We start from the raw sequence: 12,856 nt of genomic DNA, 5'->3' as shown, positions 1-12,856 counted from the left end.
CGTTCCTCCTAAGGACTTCAGAAGAAGCTGGGAATTAACAATGTTATTACCAAAGCACTGTTTTTAATAGCAAAAGCCGAGAAACAACTGGTCCTTCAGTCAAGGTCTATTGTATACATTCAGTGGAACAAAGAAGAAAGAAGCATTTTATGTCTTCATCTGGAACGTTCTCCAAGATGTAACATTATGAGATAGACTGCTAAGACAGATTTTTCACTATATATCCTTTTGTGCCTTTTGAATCTAGTACCATATGCAGTAACTGTTCAGTAGCGTTTTGGGTTTTTATTCTGAAATTTTTAAAAAATCAACAGTAAACAGTTTACTCAAGAGCAACCATCCCCTCCTCCCTCCCGCCCGCCCTGGGTTATGGAAAAGCCCTCTGCCTTATTACTGTCCCTCTTTTCCATGCCCTGCAACCTGGCTGCCCCGCCACTCCCCCCGCCCACAAAACAGTCTCCCTCCACAGGTGCTGGCTACTCCTCTCTTTCTTCGTTCATTCTGGGCAGCAGACCATATCAATTACACACAGACCCAGATGGGGAGGAAGCCTGGCTGCAGCCCTGGCAGAGCCCAGTCTCGGGGATGATGGCTTCACACACTGATGAGCATAGGACAATGGGCAAACGCTCCAGCAAAGATGCGACAATGTGTGACATAGAGGGAGCCCAGAGCAGGGCAGGACAATTCTTGCCCCAAGAGTAAGAAGAAGATGGCTTGATGGAAGACAGCATTGATGAGCTAGGCCTTAAGTAACAAGTAGGCATTGCTGATCCCACAGCTCCCTCCTTCTAAGTCCTCGCGCTGGCCAACACATGCAGCCCTGCACGCTGCTGATTGCCACTGCTTCTTGATTATGCTCTTCTCAACTCCACACTCCCTCATGGACGGCTCCTGCACAGCCCCCTTCCTCCTGCATTCCCCAGAGGCCTGACCTCGCCCCATTCTCGTCCTCTTTCTACCACAGCCACTGCGCAGCATCGACTATTCCTTTACCGGGCCAGTCCTTCTTTGAAAACTTCAGCCCCACACCCACTGGCCCCATTGCATGGATTTCCTCAAGCATCTCAAAGGCAACCTCTCTAATGTGGAACCCAATATCTGCCTTTCCAAACCAACATTTTGCATGCTTTCTAATTTCTCATTCTTTCCACAGTCTGGGCAGGCCCATGTGCTCTAGGTCCTGGAGAGACTAAAAGACATCGTCCTTACCTCCAAGAAGCAATCACCTGGGACCAATCTATCTTTTCAACCTTATCTTCCAGTATTCTTCTGCATATAACCTGGGCCTTAAATTTTGCCCTGTTCTTAGCTTTGATTATGCTCTCTCTTCTGCTTTAATGCCCTCTCCTCCCCCTCCATCTACCCATTCTTCCAGGGCCTGACTCCAAGGCAACTTACTCTATCACTGACCCTTCCAACCCCCTAGCAGACGTGATCTCTTATACCTTCAATCCCCATAGCTCTGCATTCCCTCTTTATATACTTGACACATACGGTCATATCATATACAGATCCTCTCCTCCAGACTCTATACTCTGGAGGGCATCCATCTACAGACCCCAAGGTGGCTAACACTTGCTCAGTTACTCTCTGTGAACAGGGAATAGATGTGAGTCACAGAATACTGTGGTGGGAACTGACCACTCGTCCTGAAGTTTTATCTCTGCTGGGCTTCCCACAGCCATAATGGACAAGTTATTCTTTAGGCTCAAAGAGCTCACTGCTCAGGACATCTTCCTTTGTACTTCTTGTGTCTCCACTCACTCTTAGTGCTCAAACCAGATTTCACCAGACCTTTCTCCCACTTTGCCACTGATGGGCTAAAATAACAAACGCTATGAGAGTTCCAGTCAAGATAGTGGAGTGGTAGGACCACGAGCTTGCCTCTCCTTGCAACTACAATGAAACCACAACTGAATGCTAAACAACCATCAAAAAAAGACTGGAACCTAGCATTGTTCCAGCTACCTGGTCTTTGTTGTAAGGCTCTTATATATCCTAGCTCCTCCCCTACCTCTTTGGAGCAGTCCCTCAGAGCAATCTGAGAGGCTGTCATCTGAGCTCTAGTCCTCCCGCCAAATAAAACATAACTTCAAAAAAAAAAAAAAAAAAAGGCTACCATATCATCTTTTCCAATTCAACTCCCAGGAATCCCTCTGCCCTTCTACCTTCATAGAGGCCAAGAGACACTCACATTCAGGGATGGAAGCATTGTGAAGGTTGTTTCCTGAAAGCCGGGCCTGGAAGGCAGAACTGAAGAAGCCATCACCAGGACCACTGTGAGGAAAGGAGGAGCAGAAGAGAGTGAAGTTAATGGAGTGAAGTTGTGATTTCCTGGCAGCCCTAGGATGAGCTCTGCACAGCTCGTTTAAAAGAAGTACAGCCAAGTGGCAGCACAGTATCACGTAGCAGATACAGGTGATGGAGTCAGAGAAGCTGGGGTTCAAATCACAATTCAGTCATCTGATAGCTAGGTGAACTTCGGGAGATACCTGGTCTTGTTTAATCTCAATTCCTCATTTATAAAGCAGGGATTTTAAAAAATCAAAAGAACTATCATGACTGAGTTAATGTATACAAAATGCTGAACACAGCTCCTGATATGTAGCAGTGACCTGTTAAATGGGAGCTGCTGCTGGTGCTATTATCCCCACTCCAACTGCACATGCTCATGGTGGCCCATCCCTGGTAAGCACGAGGGACTTTGTTTAGGGATAAGGGGCAGTTTGGCTATTAGGAAAGTCTTTTCTTCCTTCAGACCAGGGTACCCAAAACATACAAGGAAACAAACAGAAAAAAAACCCTGGGTCCCCCTTCCTATCATCCCAACCACAGACCCAGGAAATCACACGGCCCATCCGTGGGCATAGAGGCAAGAGGAAGACCAAAAGCAAGATGCTGGAAAGGCTCTGGTGTACCTTTTACTCAGCACCATGAAGTGAATGGCGTAAGTGGCTGTGTAGAGAGCCATTGGCAGCACTATGAGGCACAGGATGCGAGCGGTCAGGTGTTTTCCCATAGTCACCTGCAAACAGAGCCAGGGCAGGGTGCTGGGCATAGGAAGCTTTATTATTCCTATGCCTAACGTGCATGTTCTATGTAAGGTTTTATGTATAAGTCATAATCATAAACAAGTGAAAAACTAATGGCCTTCAAGAAAGAAGAGTATGTGGAAACCCTAAGCCTTTCCATAACATCCCATCAACCAAACACTGCAGGGGGTTAAAAATGGGTCAACCCTCCCCCATCTGGTCAGACCCTCACCCAGGACCCTGGGGTGTCACGGAACTGCTTACAAGGCATTGCCTGCATCTTCAGCATCGTCACTCATCAGTCCCTCTCCATCCCAGGCATGCTGACTCCCTGCACTTTCCCCATGCTCCTTGCACTGTGCCAGCCTCGCCCATCACATGGATAGCTGCTCCTTATCTTAACTTTGGGCCTCAGCTTCCTCCCAGAAGCCTTCCTGGATTGCCTGACCAGGCTTATGCCCTCCTCTGTGTTTTCACAGCACTTGCTGGCTAGACTATGACTGCCTACTTCTGTATTTCTCTCTCTGTGTTGTCTCTAGAGGGCAGGAATCTTGTTTCACTCATCTGCATGGTGGATGGTCTATGTCTTCTGAATGAACTTGCTGGGACTTTGGTTCAGAGGTGATGGAGAGCATTATAGCAAAGTAGTTCAGGCCTAGAGTCAGCCTCGCCTAAGACTGAATCCTAGATTTACCTCTTACTACTTGCATGATCTTGGGAACGTTACTGCCTCTGCAGGTCTCAATTTCCTCATCTGTCAAGAGGGTAATAACTTCCTACCTCATGGGATTGTTAGGAGGAGGAAATGGGATGATGAGGGTAAAGCATTTTGCACAGTGCCTGACAGGGTCAGCTCCTAAATAATAATATTGTAATAAACCGTAAAGGCCCTTGCTGGCCTCCAGATCTGGAGACCTTGGGTCAGGAAAAGAAAACTATAATTTCAGGAAGTCATCTCGCCAATTCCACCTAAAGTCCCACGTAGTCAGCGTCTGCCACAGAGCCCAGCTGGACAGACTCCCCTGAGTAAGTTGTTTGTAGAGCGTTTAAAAACCAACGGAAGAACAAATACCAAAAGAGAATTCTAGGGATGGCATTCCATCCTCTTCCTTCATAGCTCTCCAGCCTGTCAGCCATGGCCCACTCCCCACTGTCCTGTCCCCTACAGAGGGCAGTGGATCCAGGCCACCTCGGGCCCAGAACACAGCCGCTCTGATCCTGCAGCAGAAGCGGAGAAAAGCCGCTGGCTCTGCCGAGCAACACTGGGGAGCAAAGACATTCCTACAAGCACTTGGGTTCTCACCATTGAAAGACTGCAGTCTCCAAACAGGTGCCAAAGGTCTGAAAGGGTGTTCCACCCCACCTGCAGGATGATAAAGAGGCCAACAAACTTGACCCCTAAAGCACCAGCCAGATTAATGCCAGTCAGGCTGAGCCAGAACCACCAGGGGGCAGAGAAGGGCCTGAAAACCAACAAGACAGAGTTCAGTTTGGTAGCTGAACCATGCTCAGAAGCAAGAGCACTTCGTATGATAATCTCTAGGACCTATAATGAAAAAGAATATATATATATTCTTTTTCATTATATATATATATATAACTGAATCACTATGCTGCACACCAGAAACTAACACAACATTGTAAATCGACATTACTTCAGTTTAAAAAAACTGCAAGAGTAGCAGTGGGGAAGGGCAGAGGTTTTCTGACACTGAGAGGCTGTGCTGTGGCCTCTCCTTGAGGGCTCCCAACCTCAGCAAGGAGGATGTGGTCTGTGAAACCCCTGAAACCGCAGGAAACACAGTGCGAGAGTGAGGAGGTCATTCTTCTGGGGAGAAGGGCACCGCTTTCCTGGCTAAGTATAGGGCTTCAAGTAAGGAAGAGGCTTATTTTTTAGTAGTGACCAGTCACGCGGAAGTAAAAGGAAGGTCCCGAGAAGCCCGCCATATTCATTTAGCCCCCTCGTATGTGCCAACCCTGGACCCCGTGGGAGCCGGCACTTACTGGGGGTTTACTATGTGTCAGGCACTGTTCCAAGCACTTCACACGTATTAACTCTGTAACCTTCACGATAACCCCACGGAGGGAGATCCTGTCATTCTTCTCTTCTTCCATACGAGGAGCTCGAGGCACAGAGAGGTTAGGTAACACAGCCAGCAAGCAGTGGCACACGGTTCTAAGCCCAGCAGTTGGTGCCAAGGTCTGCCGTACTTCGAGCACATAGCTCTCTGTGCTGCAGTCTCCAATCACCTACCTGGCTGCCTCCCTGCCAGCGGGAATGCTCCTCAACAACCGAGGCCCACATATTTCTGTACCTCCAGCAACTAGGACAGTACCTGACACATAGTATGTACTCCAGAAATGGCAGGTGGAAGAGGCTGTGGCACCAGTGGAAGATAACCCAAACCAGAGAGAGCTGGTGGTCACTGCTTGGCCCTGGTGAAGCCAAGGTGACTTCTGGAAAAGCCTTGGCAGAGCCTGCTCTTTTAGTCTGAATAGTATGAATGACCTATTTTACTCTCAGAGGCAGAAGGATGATCTGGAAAAGACTATTCTGGAAGAAAGTCATACCCTCCAGAACAGCTTTATAACTGACCAGGGCCTGCAGGGATCCTCTTGACTGACATAGACCCTTCAAGCCAGACTTTATATACTTTGTCCCCATCACTAGGTCAGGACTGGATGCAATCACTGAGGGTGGGGAGACAAGCAGTTCCCAGGTAACATCTGTTCTGGTGCCCTCCCCTCTAGCATGGAGAATGTGAAGGATAAAGTTCTCCCAGAATCTCCTAACCAGCATTGGTACCGACAAGTAGCTTGGAAGATGGTGGGGTGGCAGAGGCATTAGGACCCTTCCATAATACCCCAAAAACCCTACCAAAATCCACCCACATTATAAAAATAATAACAATACTCTTGGAGAAGATAATTGATTTTTTTTAGTCTTATGTAAAGCAAAAATAAAAGTATTATAGAAAATTTTTACAAATCTATTTTTATGATCTAAAATGGGCAATCTAAAATTTTTTTTAAAGTATGCTTGCCTTAAATTCAGCTTCAAGACAAGTCCTCTAGGTACCACACCCACCCTGTCCCTGGACATCATAGAAATGCTAGAGCTGCCACAGCTTCTGACACCCCCTCCCAAAGATGGTGTTTCTGACCTGTTGGCACAGGAGTTGTACTTGACCATGCTCAGCATGGCAGCCATGATGAAGAACATCAAGATGGGGTCAAGGAGGATGTACTGGGACAGAGTGAGGCATCCTGTGTCTGAAAAACATGAGCTCAGTGGTCAAAAAGTGGACTCAGAGATGGGCCCCCTGAGAACCAAACATCCCAGCAATAAGAAACAGCCCCCCTTGTGCTGAATTGCATGTAAGCATTTGTGCAGTCAAGATTAGGTGGCAACTGAGTCTTTAGGAAGGTGGAGTACACCAAAGCTCAGTGATACGAAAGAATATCTCACACTGCTCCCAGGCCCCTGACCCAAAAAAGGATCAGGTCATTCATTCAGATAGAGTGGTCCTGAGATGAAGTCTCCTGCTAATTTCCACCATCAAAAAGGGAGTTCTGCCAGCATGCTTAAGTAGCCACAAACTACACAAACCCAGGATCGGAGCTTGGCATTTCACATGAACTCTACTGGGAGGTGATTCTCCATGCAGGTGCTGAAGTGATTTTTTTTTTTTAACAAAATTTCATTATACCATGCACAGGCTTAAGACCTCCAGTGTCTTCCAGTCTCACTCAGACTAACAAACTCCTCAAGACAGCCACCGAAGCCTTCATGTTCTCCCTACCTAACCAACCTCCTCTCCCAATGCCCTCTGCCTCATTCACTCTACTCTGGCCACATCGGTCGTCTTGCTGTTTCCTGAATCCACTAAGTGCTGCCTTGCACCAGGACCACAGCACATGCTGTTCCCTCTACCCGGACGCTCTTCCCTCAGACACTGCATGGCTTAATCTTTGGCTTCACTCAAGTCTCTGCTCAAGGCCACCTCCTCAGGGGGCTCTTCACTGACCACCCTACCTAAAACAGAATCACTCCCCATTACTCTATTCCTTACCCTACTCTATTTTCTACACTGTACTTACTGCTTAAGGTGTTACATTACAGACTTACTAATTTACTTGCTTGCTTATTGTCTGCCCCACTAGTGAGTAAGCTCCATGATAGCAGTGTCTCATCAGTGTATCCTCTGAGGCCAAGCAAAGTGGCCTAACACTGTAGGTGCTTTAAAATAGTTGTTGAATGAAAAATTAATAAATGAATAACTGAAGAGGAAAATTAAAGACCCAAGGAAAAAGCCACCAGTCCTCTAGAAACCCTATAATCTTGCAACACATATGTCAAAGCAGAGCCAGAATTACCCCTAAAATAATCACCTAAACTGGTCTAGACTTCTTTACATGTTAAGCTCTATGAGGTCATGAATTCACTTTCATAAAAGCAAGGCTGGCAACAGGATCAATTTCTATGGATCAGCTCTCAATTATCCAGGTGAGGATTATCCACAGAAATAATTTAAGTTCCCATTTTGTTACCCTCTGCCCCCCAGCTACTTCTGAGGCATCTGCCCTTGCAGATGAAATTGAAATTAGTTTAAGGAATGCAAACTAATCTTGACAGTAACCTAAGAGAAGCAGAATTAGAATTATAAGCCTCCTTCAAACACACACACACACACACAAACACAAGCCCACACAAACTTAATATCCATTCCAAACTCAAGGGTGGATAACTTGGAGACAATCTATTCCTTAGGATTACCCATGCCAACTCACCCCTGTAATAATATAAACGCTTGCTACATACAAGTATTTATATATGTATTACTAGTGAATGAAAGGAGATGTGTAATACATTTACCCAATCCTAAAGTTACTTAAGAACCAGGCCCATGGATAGGATCTTTAAATGTACTGATTTCCAGCTACATTCATAGTGTGGCAGTCAATATCCCGAGAAAGGCAGTCTAGGACAACTTACCAAAGGTGAGGAGGGCAGCCGTGAGCAGAGCTGCCGGGAGGGACTGGGACAGCTCCAGTACAGTGAGGTAGGCAAAGGGGACCAGCAAGGAGCCAAGGAACGCACAGAACTGTGGAAGGAAAAGAGAAGCAGTCAAGTAAGCAAGTAAGCTAAGCATCAGGGACCTACCTGACTTGGTACAAACTAATGTTTAAGATGGAGGACCCTGATGAAGGCATGCCTTAGTGGCCTACAATCACCTGGAATATGTTTAAATATGAAAGGGGTGGTGTAACAGTGAAAGATCAAATCAAGCAACATTTACATCCCCATTGAGCACGAACTCGTGCACTGACACAAAATCAGCAAAGTTCAGGCAGGAAGGTAGGGCAGGACGGCATACTGGTTTCAGGTGGGTGGCTCCGGGGTTGGACTGCCCCATCACTGCTAGCTGTGACCTTGAGAGAGTCACATCTCGGTATCTCAGCCTCCCCACCTGTCTAATGTGAAAAATAAAAGTTCCTTTCTCATAGAGTTTACTCTTTAGATTAAATGAGCTAAAGTCTATTAACACACAGAAAGTACTTGACAAATAGTAGCTTCCGTTATAAAACTGGGTGCAAGTTGAGAAATACCTCTCCGGAGGTGTTTCAGTATTTTAGAAATATTATTTCTAAATAATAGTTATTTCTGTTATTTCTCCCTTGGCCTTTTTCTTCAATCACACCAGGAATCACTCTTTAATCTACAGGTTGTATTTTGATTTTGGAAAAAAGACTGCTTGACACTTCAGCATCTGGAGTTTTTTTCAGTTTTATTTTGTTTTTAACTTTCAGCCTTCTCTCCATACCCCTACTCTGTCCATCAAAAGTAAACAGACAAGCCCAGGAGAATAGAAATTTTCACATTCGGATTGCCACTTTTTGTCAGCAGAAAGCAATGTGCCTAGTGTGAAAGGGAACAGGGCTGTTATATTTGGCCTTCTTCACAGCAAGTTCACGGTGAGTCAGGCCTTTACCCAATTATGTATGCTATGTGGTGTTCAAAAGTCATTAGGAAGACATAGAATCATTTAAGAATATGAACTTGAGGGTAGCAGACACTCCTTGTTTATATGGTATGTTATGACCACACAAATCATCCAGTGATCAGCCCAAATAATCACGTGGCATTTACCTAAAGTGCTCTGAGCACCTCAAGGAAAGGGGCTTGTAAACACAACCTGCTGAGAACTCCACATTGGAGGACAGTTTCTACAAGTCTTATTTAGCTACAGGTACGGGGTCCCCAGACATTTGGGTGTTTAGGCTCTGCCATGCTCCATCAAGGCTGGTGCTGGGACTCAGGACACAGAGGGACCAGGCAAATACACACTTCCCTTAAAAGACTGGAAAACCTCTGTGAGTGCCTCTGTGTGTGCCACGGGGAAAGAAGTAGGAACCTGGTGCCAGGGGTGTGGGGATGCTGAAGTGTTCATAAAGGCCCTCAGAGGTAGACAACACCCCAGCAATTGTGGCCACAGAGAGGAAGAACGTGTAGCTTGCCAATATGCTGAGGCCCATGTTGGGGCTGCAGGAGACGCCTGGCTGCCTGAGTTCCAGGCCACCCTCTGATCTGAAATCTGATGGCTCATGTGGGCAGGGTAACAAGTGACAGGGTGGGCTGGCTCCTACCTACATAATCGCTGTATTATCTGTGGCCTCCTGCTCCTTTCTTGCTTTCTTTCACCCCAGTTCTGAATCTCTTCTACAGGGCATGGGTCCAATCACCCTCCCTCCACCACCCCAAAGTCCCTTTGCCTACACCTGCCACCACTCCAGGGCTTCCAACTGTGACACGTCTGGCTGAGAGTGGCCCCAGGGTTCAGTCAGGCAGCCTTACCCCTCTCATTCCCATGTAGCTGTGATGCTCATATTTATCCCCAGGCTTCTGGAACAAAAAGGTACCATCATATCCACTCAGGTAGCCAGCAAGACCTATCAGCATCTGAGGAGAGGAGGAGAACAAACAAAGAGATGAGAGACCTCTGAGAGAAGATTCCTCTGCCCCCTGAACTCCTCGTCAGCTGCACCCAGACCTTGGCTTCCCCTGACAACTTGTCCGTAGAAGGAGCTACCAATGTGACATTTTCTCCAGCAGCTGTTGCAGAGCAAAGAATCTTTTGTCTACAGAGCTCATTGCTTGAAACAAATCCTCTCTTGTGTTAAGGCCAAGTTCTTGGGAACAGTGCAGACTGAGCATTCAGGAAGAAAAAAATTCTCACAATTCGAAGGGCAGGGCCAGTGAGAGGCTCTCTCATTCAGACTTCTTTAATTTGCTATGGAATAAAACATGACAGCTCATGGGGGAGGACATGGACAGGGGCTGATTCCTGGGAGACTGGTCCACTGAAAAGAGAGTGACGTTCCAGGTCAGAATGAGGAGGGAGGAAGCTGGCCAAATCATTACACACCAGGAATAGAGAGAGGGGAAGAAAATGGAAAGCGGAAAGCAAAGACAGATTCATTTCCCCAGAGGGGAAGAGAAAAGTCCCAGAGGAAAAAAATGCCAAAAGGCCGGAGACTGGCTTCTCCTATTTCCAGTATTCCAAAGGGAGGCCACTCTGGCACATCCCAAAGCAGAATAAATCAACCATAAACTAAGACTGTGTGTTGTGAATCCTTCAAAATGTTCGAGAGGATCAGCCTCTTCATCTCTGTCTTTCCTTGACAATCAACACTGTAAAGTTCTCTTTCCAAACAAGTAATCAGAAGCAGCTAAAATGTAAAAACTGTCAGCAAATATTAAGCAAGTGTAACCACCCAAGCTCCCTCAGCTTGACTCCTGTGCTCCGGCTAGGCTGTGTGGAGGGAAAGCCCTTCCCAGAGACACTGCTTGTGAGGGTGTGGATTTGGACCCCTAACCAACTCACTTTTTTCTCAAAGTAGTTTTAAACAGAGTCACTCTTCTGTGGTTCCATGACAAGGTATAGAAACCAAAGTTCAGCAGTAAATTATTATAAAGCCTTAATTTAAAAAAAAAAGAAGAAGAATCCCAGGGTCCAAAAGCTATTTAATATTAATTAACTTAATATAAAGTCGTATCAGGTATTGAAAAGACAGAGTCATCCAAATACCCAGGTGAACTAAAACTGACAGGTGACAATGAAATCAATGTCCTTTCCCACTTGGGATCTCAAGAGGACAAGCCTGCCTGGTGCTGGCATAAATTTCCAGACTGCCTGGCTGCTCTGGTAGAGTGAAGAAATGCACAGACGGTTTGGATCTCAGTGGCCCCCATACTAGCTTTCTAATTGTGGACGATACTTCGTATCTCTGAGCTACAAGAATGAAACCTTCCTTGCACAGGGTTGTGAGGCTTAGAGGTGATGCTATAGGTAAAACACCAGGCACTATGCCAAGCACCTAATAAGCCCTCAAAATTCAGTTCCCATAGGTTAAAAGTAGCTCAGAAAAAGAAGCTCTAAGCTAATTTCCTAACTAAATAACTCATTCAAATCAATAATAAGAGCAACCTATGAGAAAAATGTTTTTGTAGAAAATAAAACACAAATGGCTAATAAACATATGAAAAACATGTTAAACCTAATTCAGAAGACATGCAAATGAAAAAACAGTGATATATAATTTTTAACTCTCAAATTGGCAAAGTTTTGGGAGTCTGATCATACCAGAGCTGGCAATGATGTGAGAGAAGCAAGCACCCTCGTACACTGTTGGTGGGAGTAGATATTATTACAACATCTTTTGTGGAAGAGCTTAACAATCTCTAATGTAAATCTAAATGGGTGTATCTTTTGACTCTTCAGTTCAGCTGTGGAGGCTCTTTTAGATACACTTGCACAACTATGAAAAGACAAATGTACAAGGATATTCATTGCACTAGCTTTTGTAGTGGCTAAAAACTGGAAATAACATATATGCCCACAAACTGAAGAGAGGTCAAATAATTGATGGCACATCTGCACAGTGGAATAATACACAGCCTTTAAAAAGAATGGAGTACATTTTATGTGCCAATGTGGAAAGAAGATATATCATGTTTACAAATACAAGTTATTCAACAATTTTAGTCTGTTCCTATCTGCATATGTAATGTGTTGTTCATGTGTACTAGCATACACGTGTGTGTAAATGTATACACACATATTGGTATAAAGTTTCTGAGAGGACACATAAGAAACTGTTACAAAAGGTGGCCCTGGTTGCCTCTGAGGAATAGAAATGTGAGAGAAGGTAGCTTTTGACCTTTTATTTTCTTCTGCACTGATCAAACATTTAGCTTTGTGCAGGCATTTTTCTTTCTTTTAAATGTACCAATTTGCCTGGAGCTCCTGGTGCCCAGGGCTGGGGGCCAGAGTGAAGTGGCAGGTATTGGCCTCAGTATTGTAGGAGAAAAGTTCCTACTCACCTTCAAGGGCCTTTCTGATTCTTTGACTGGCTTGGCCCCAGAACCTATGAAAGCTACTTTGCTCATCACTCTCTTTCAACCAGGTAGAGCACAGAAACATCAGGAGATAAATTAGAGGGGCAGATGGACTGCCCTCCCAGGGGACAGCCACATTTCTCCCCTGTACACAGGGACCAGATGTGAGAAAGGGAAGGCTTCAGTGAAAACAAATCAGCCAGTGTTTCCCACACATCTTCACTGTGCTGAGCACTGGGGGACTCCAAACCCGGACAGGCAGTCCCCAGTTAAAAGACTGGGCTGGGCTTCCCATGAAAAATCTCCTCTAGGGGCAGGCTAGTTCCCAGGCTGGCCCAATGCAAGTATTCAGCACATTCTGTGGCTTAATTCTATGGCGGTAACAGATGTACTTGCCTGAGTCCTGGGGCAAGGCAAGTTC

General features: G+C 45.8%; 1 protein-coding gene across 3 annotated transcripts in view; it reads right to left on the bottom strand.

Moving 5' to 3' along the window:
• The window catches only part of POMT2 (protein O-mannosyltransferase 2), a 41,404-nt gene that overhangs the window by 19,959 nt on the left and 8,589 nt on the right, over window positions 1–12,856 (bottom strand). For 2 of the 3 annotated variants that reach the window (XR_012507433.1, XM_074365192.1), the window contains exons 3-8: window positions 9,892–9,996; window positions 8,032–8,140; window positions 6,200–6,308; window positions 4,339–4,498; window positions 2,922–3,028; window positions 2,198–2,280 (exon numbers count right to left, since the gene is read on the bottom strand). Coding sequence is in view for 2 of the 3 variants with exons in the window: in XM_074365192.1 (XP_074221293.1) it covers window positions 2,198–2,280; window positions 2,922–3,028; window positions 4,339–4,498; window positions 6,200–6,308; window positions 8,032–8,140; window positions 9,892–9,996 (673 nt within the window). In the remaining variant the exon portion in view is untranslated. The remainder of the gene's footprint in view (window positions 1–2,197; window positions 2,281–2,921; window positions 3,029–4,338; window positions 4,499–6,199; window positions 6,309–8,031; window positions 8,141–9,891; window positions 9,997–12,856) is intronic. The other variant, XM_074365193.1, reaches the window with a different exon arrangement.

This window comes from Camelus bactrianus, chromosome 6 (assembly GCF_048773025.1).
Source record: "Camelus bactrianus isolate YW-2024 breed Bactrian camel chromosome 6, ASM4877302v1, whole genome shotgun sequence".
NCBI classification, from domain to species: domain Eukaryota; kingdom Metazoa; phylum Chordata; class Mammalia; order Artiodactyla; family Camelidae; genus Camelus; species Camelus bactrianus.
The sequence above is the reverse complement of the archived record's forward strand: the minus strand, read 5'-3'. Positions and strand labels throughout refer to the sequence as shown.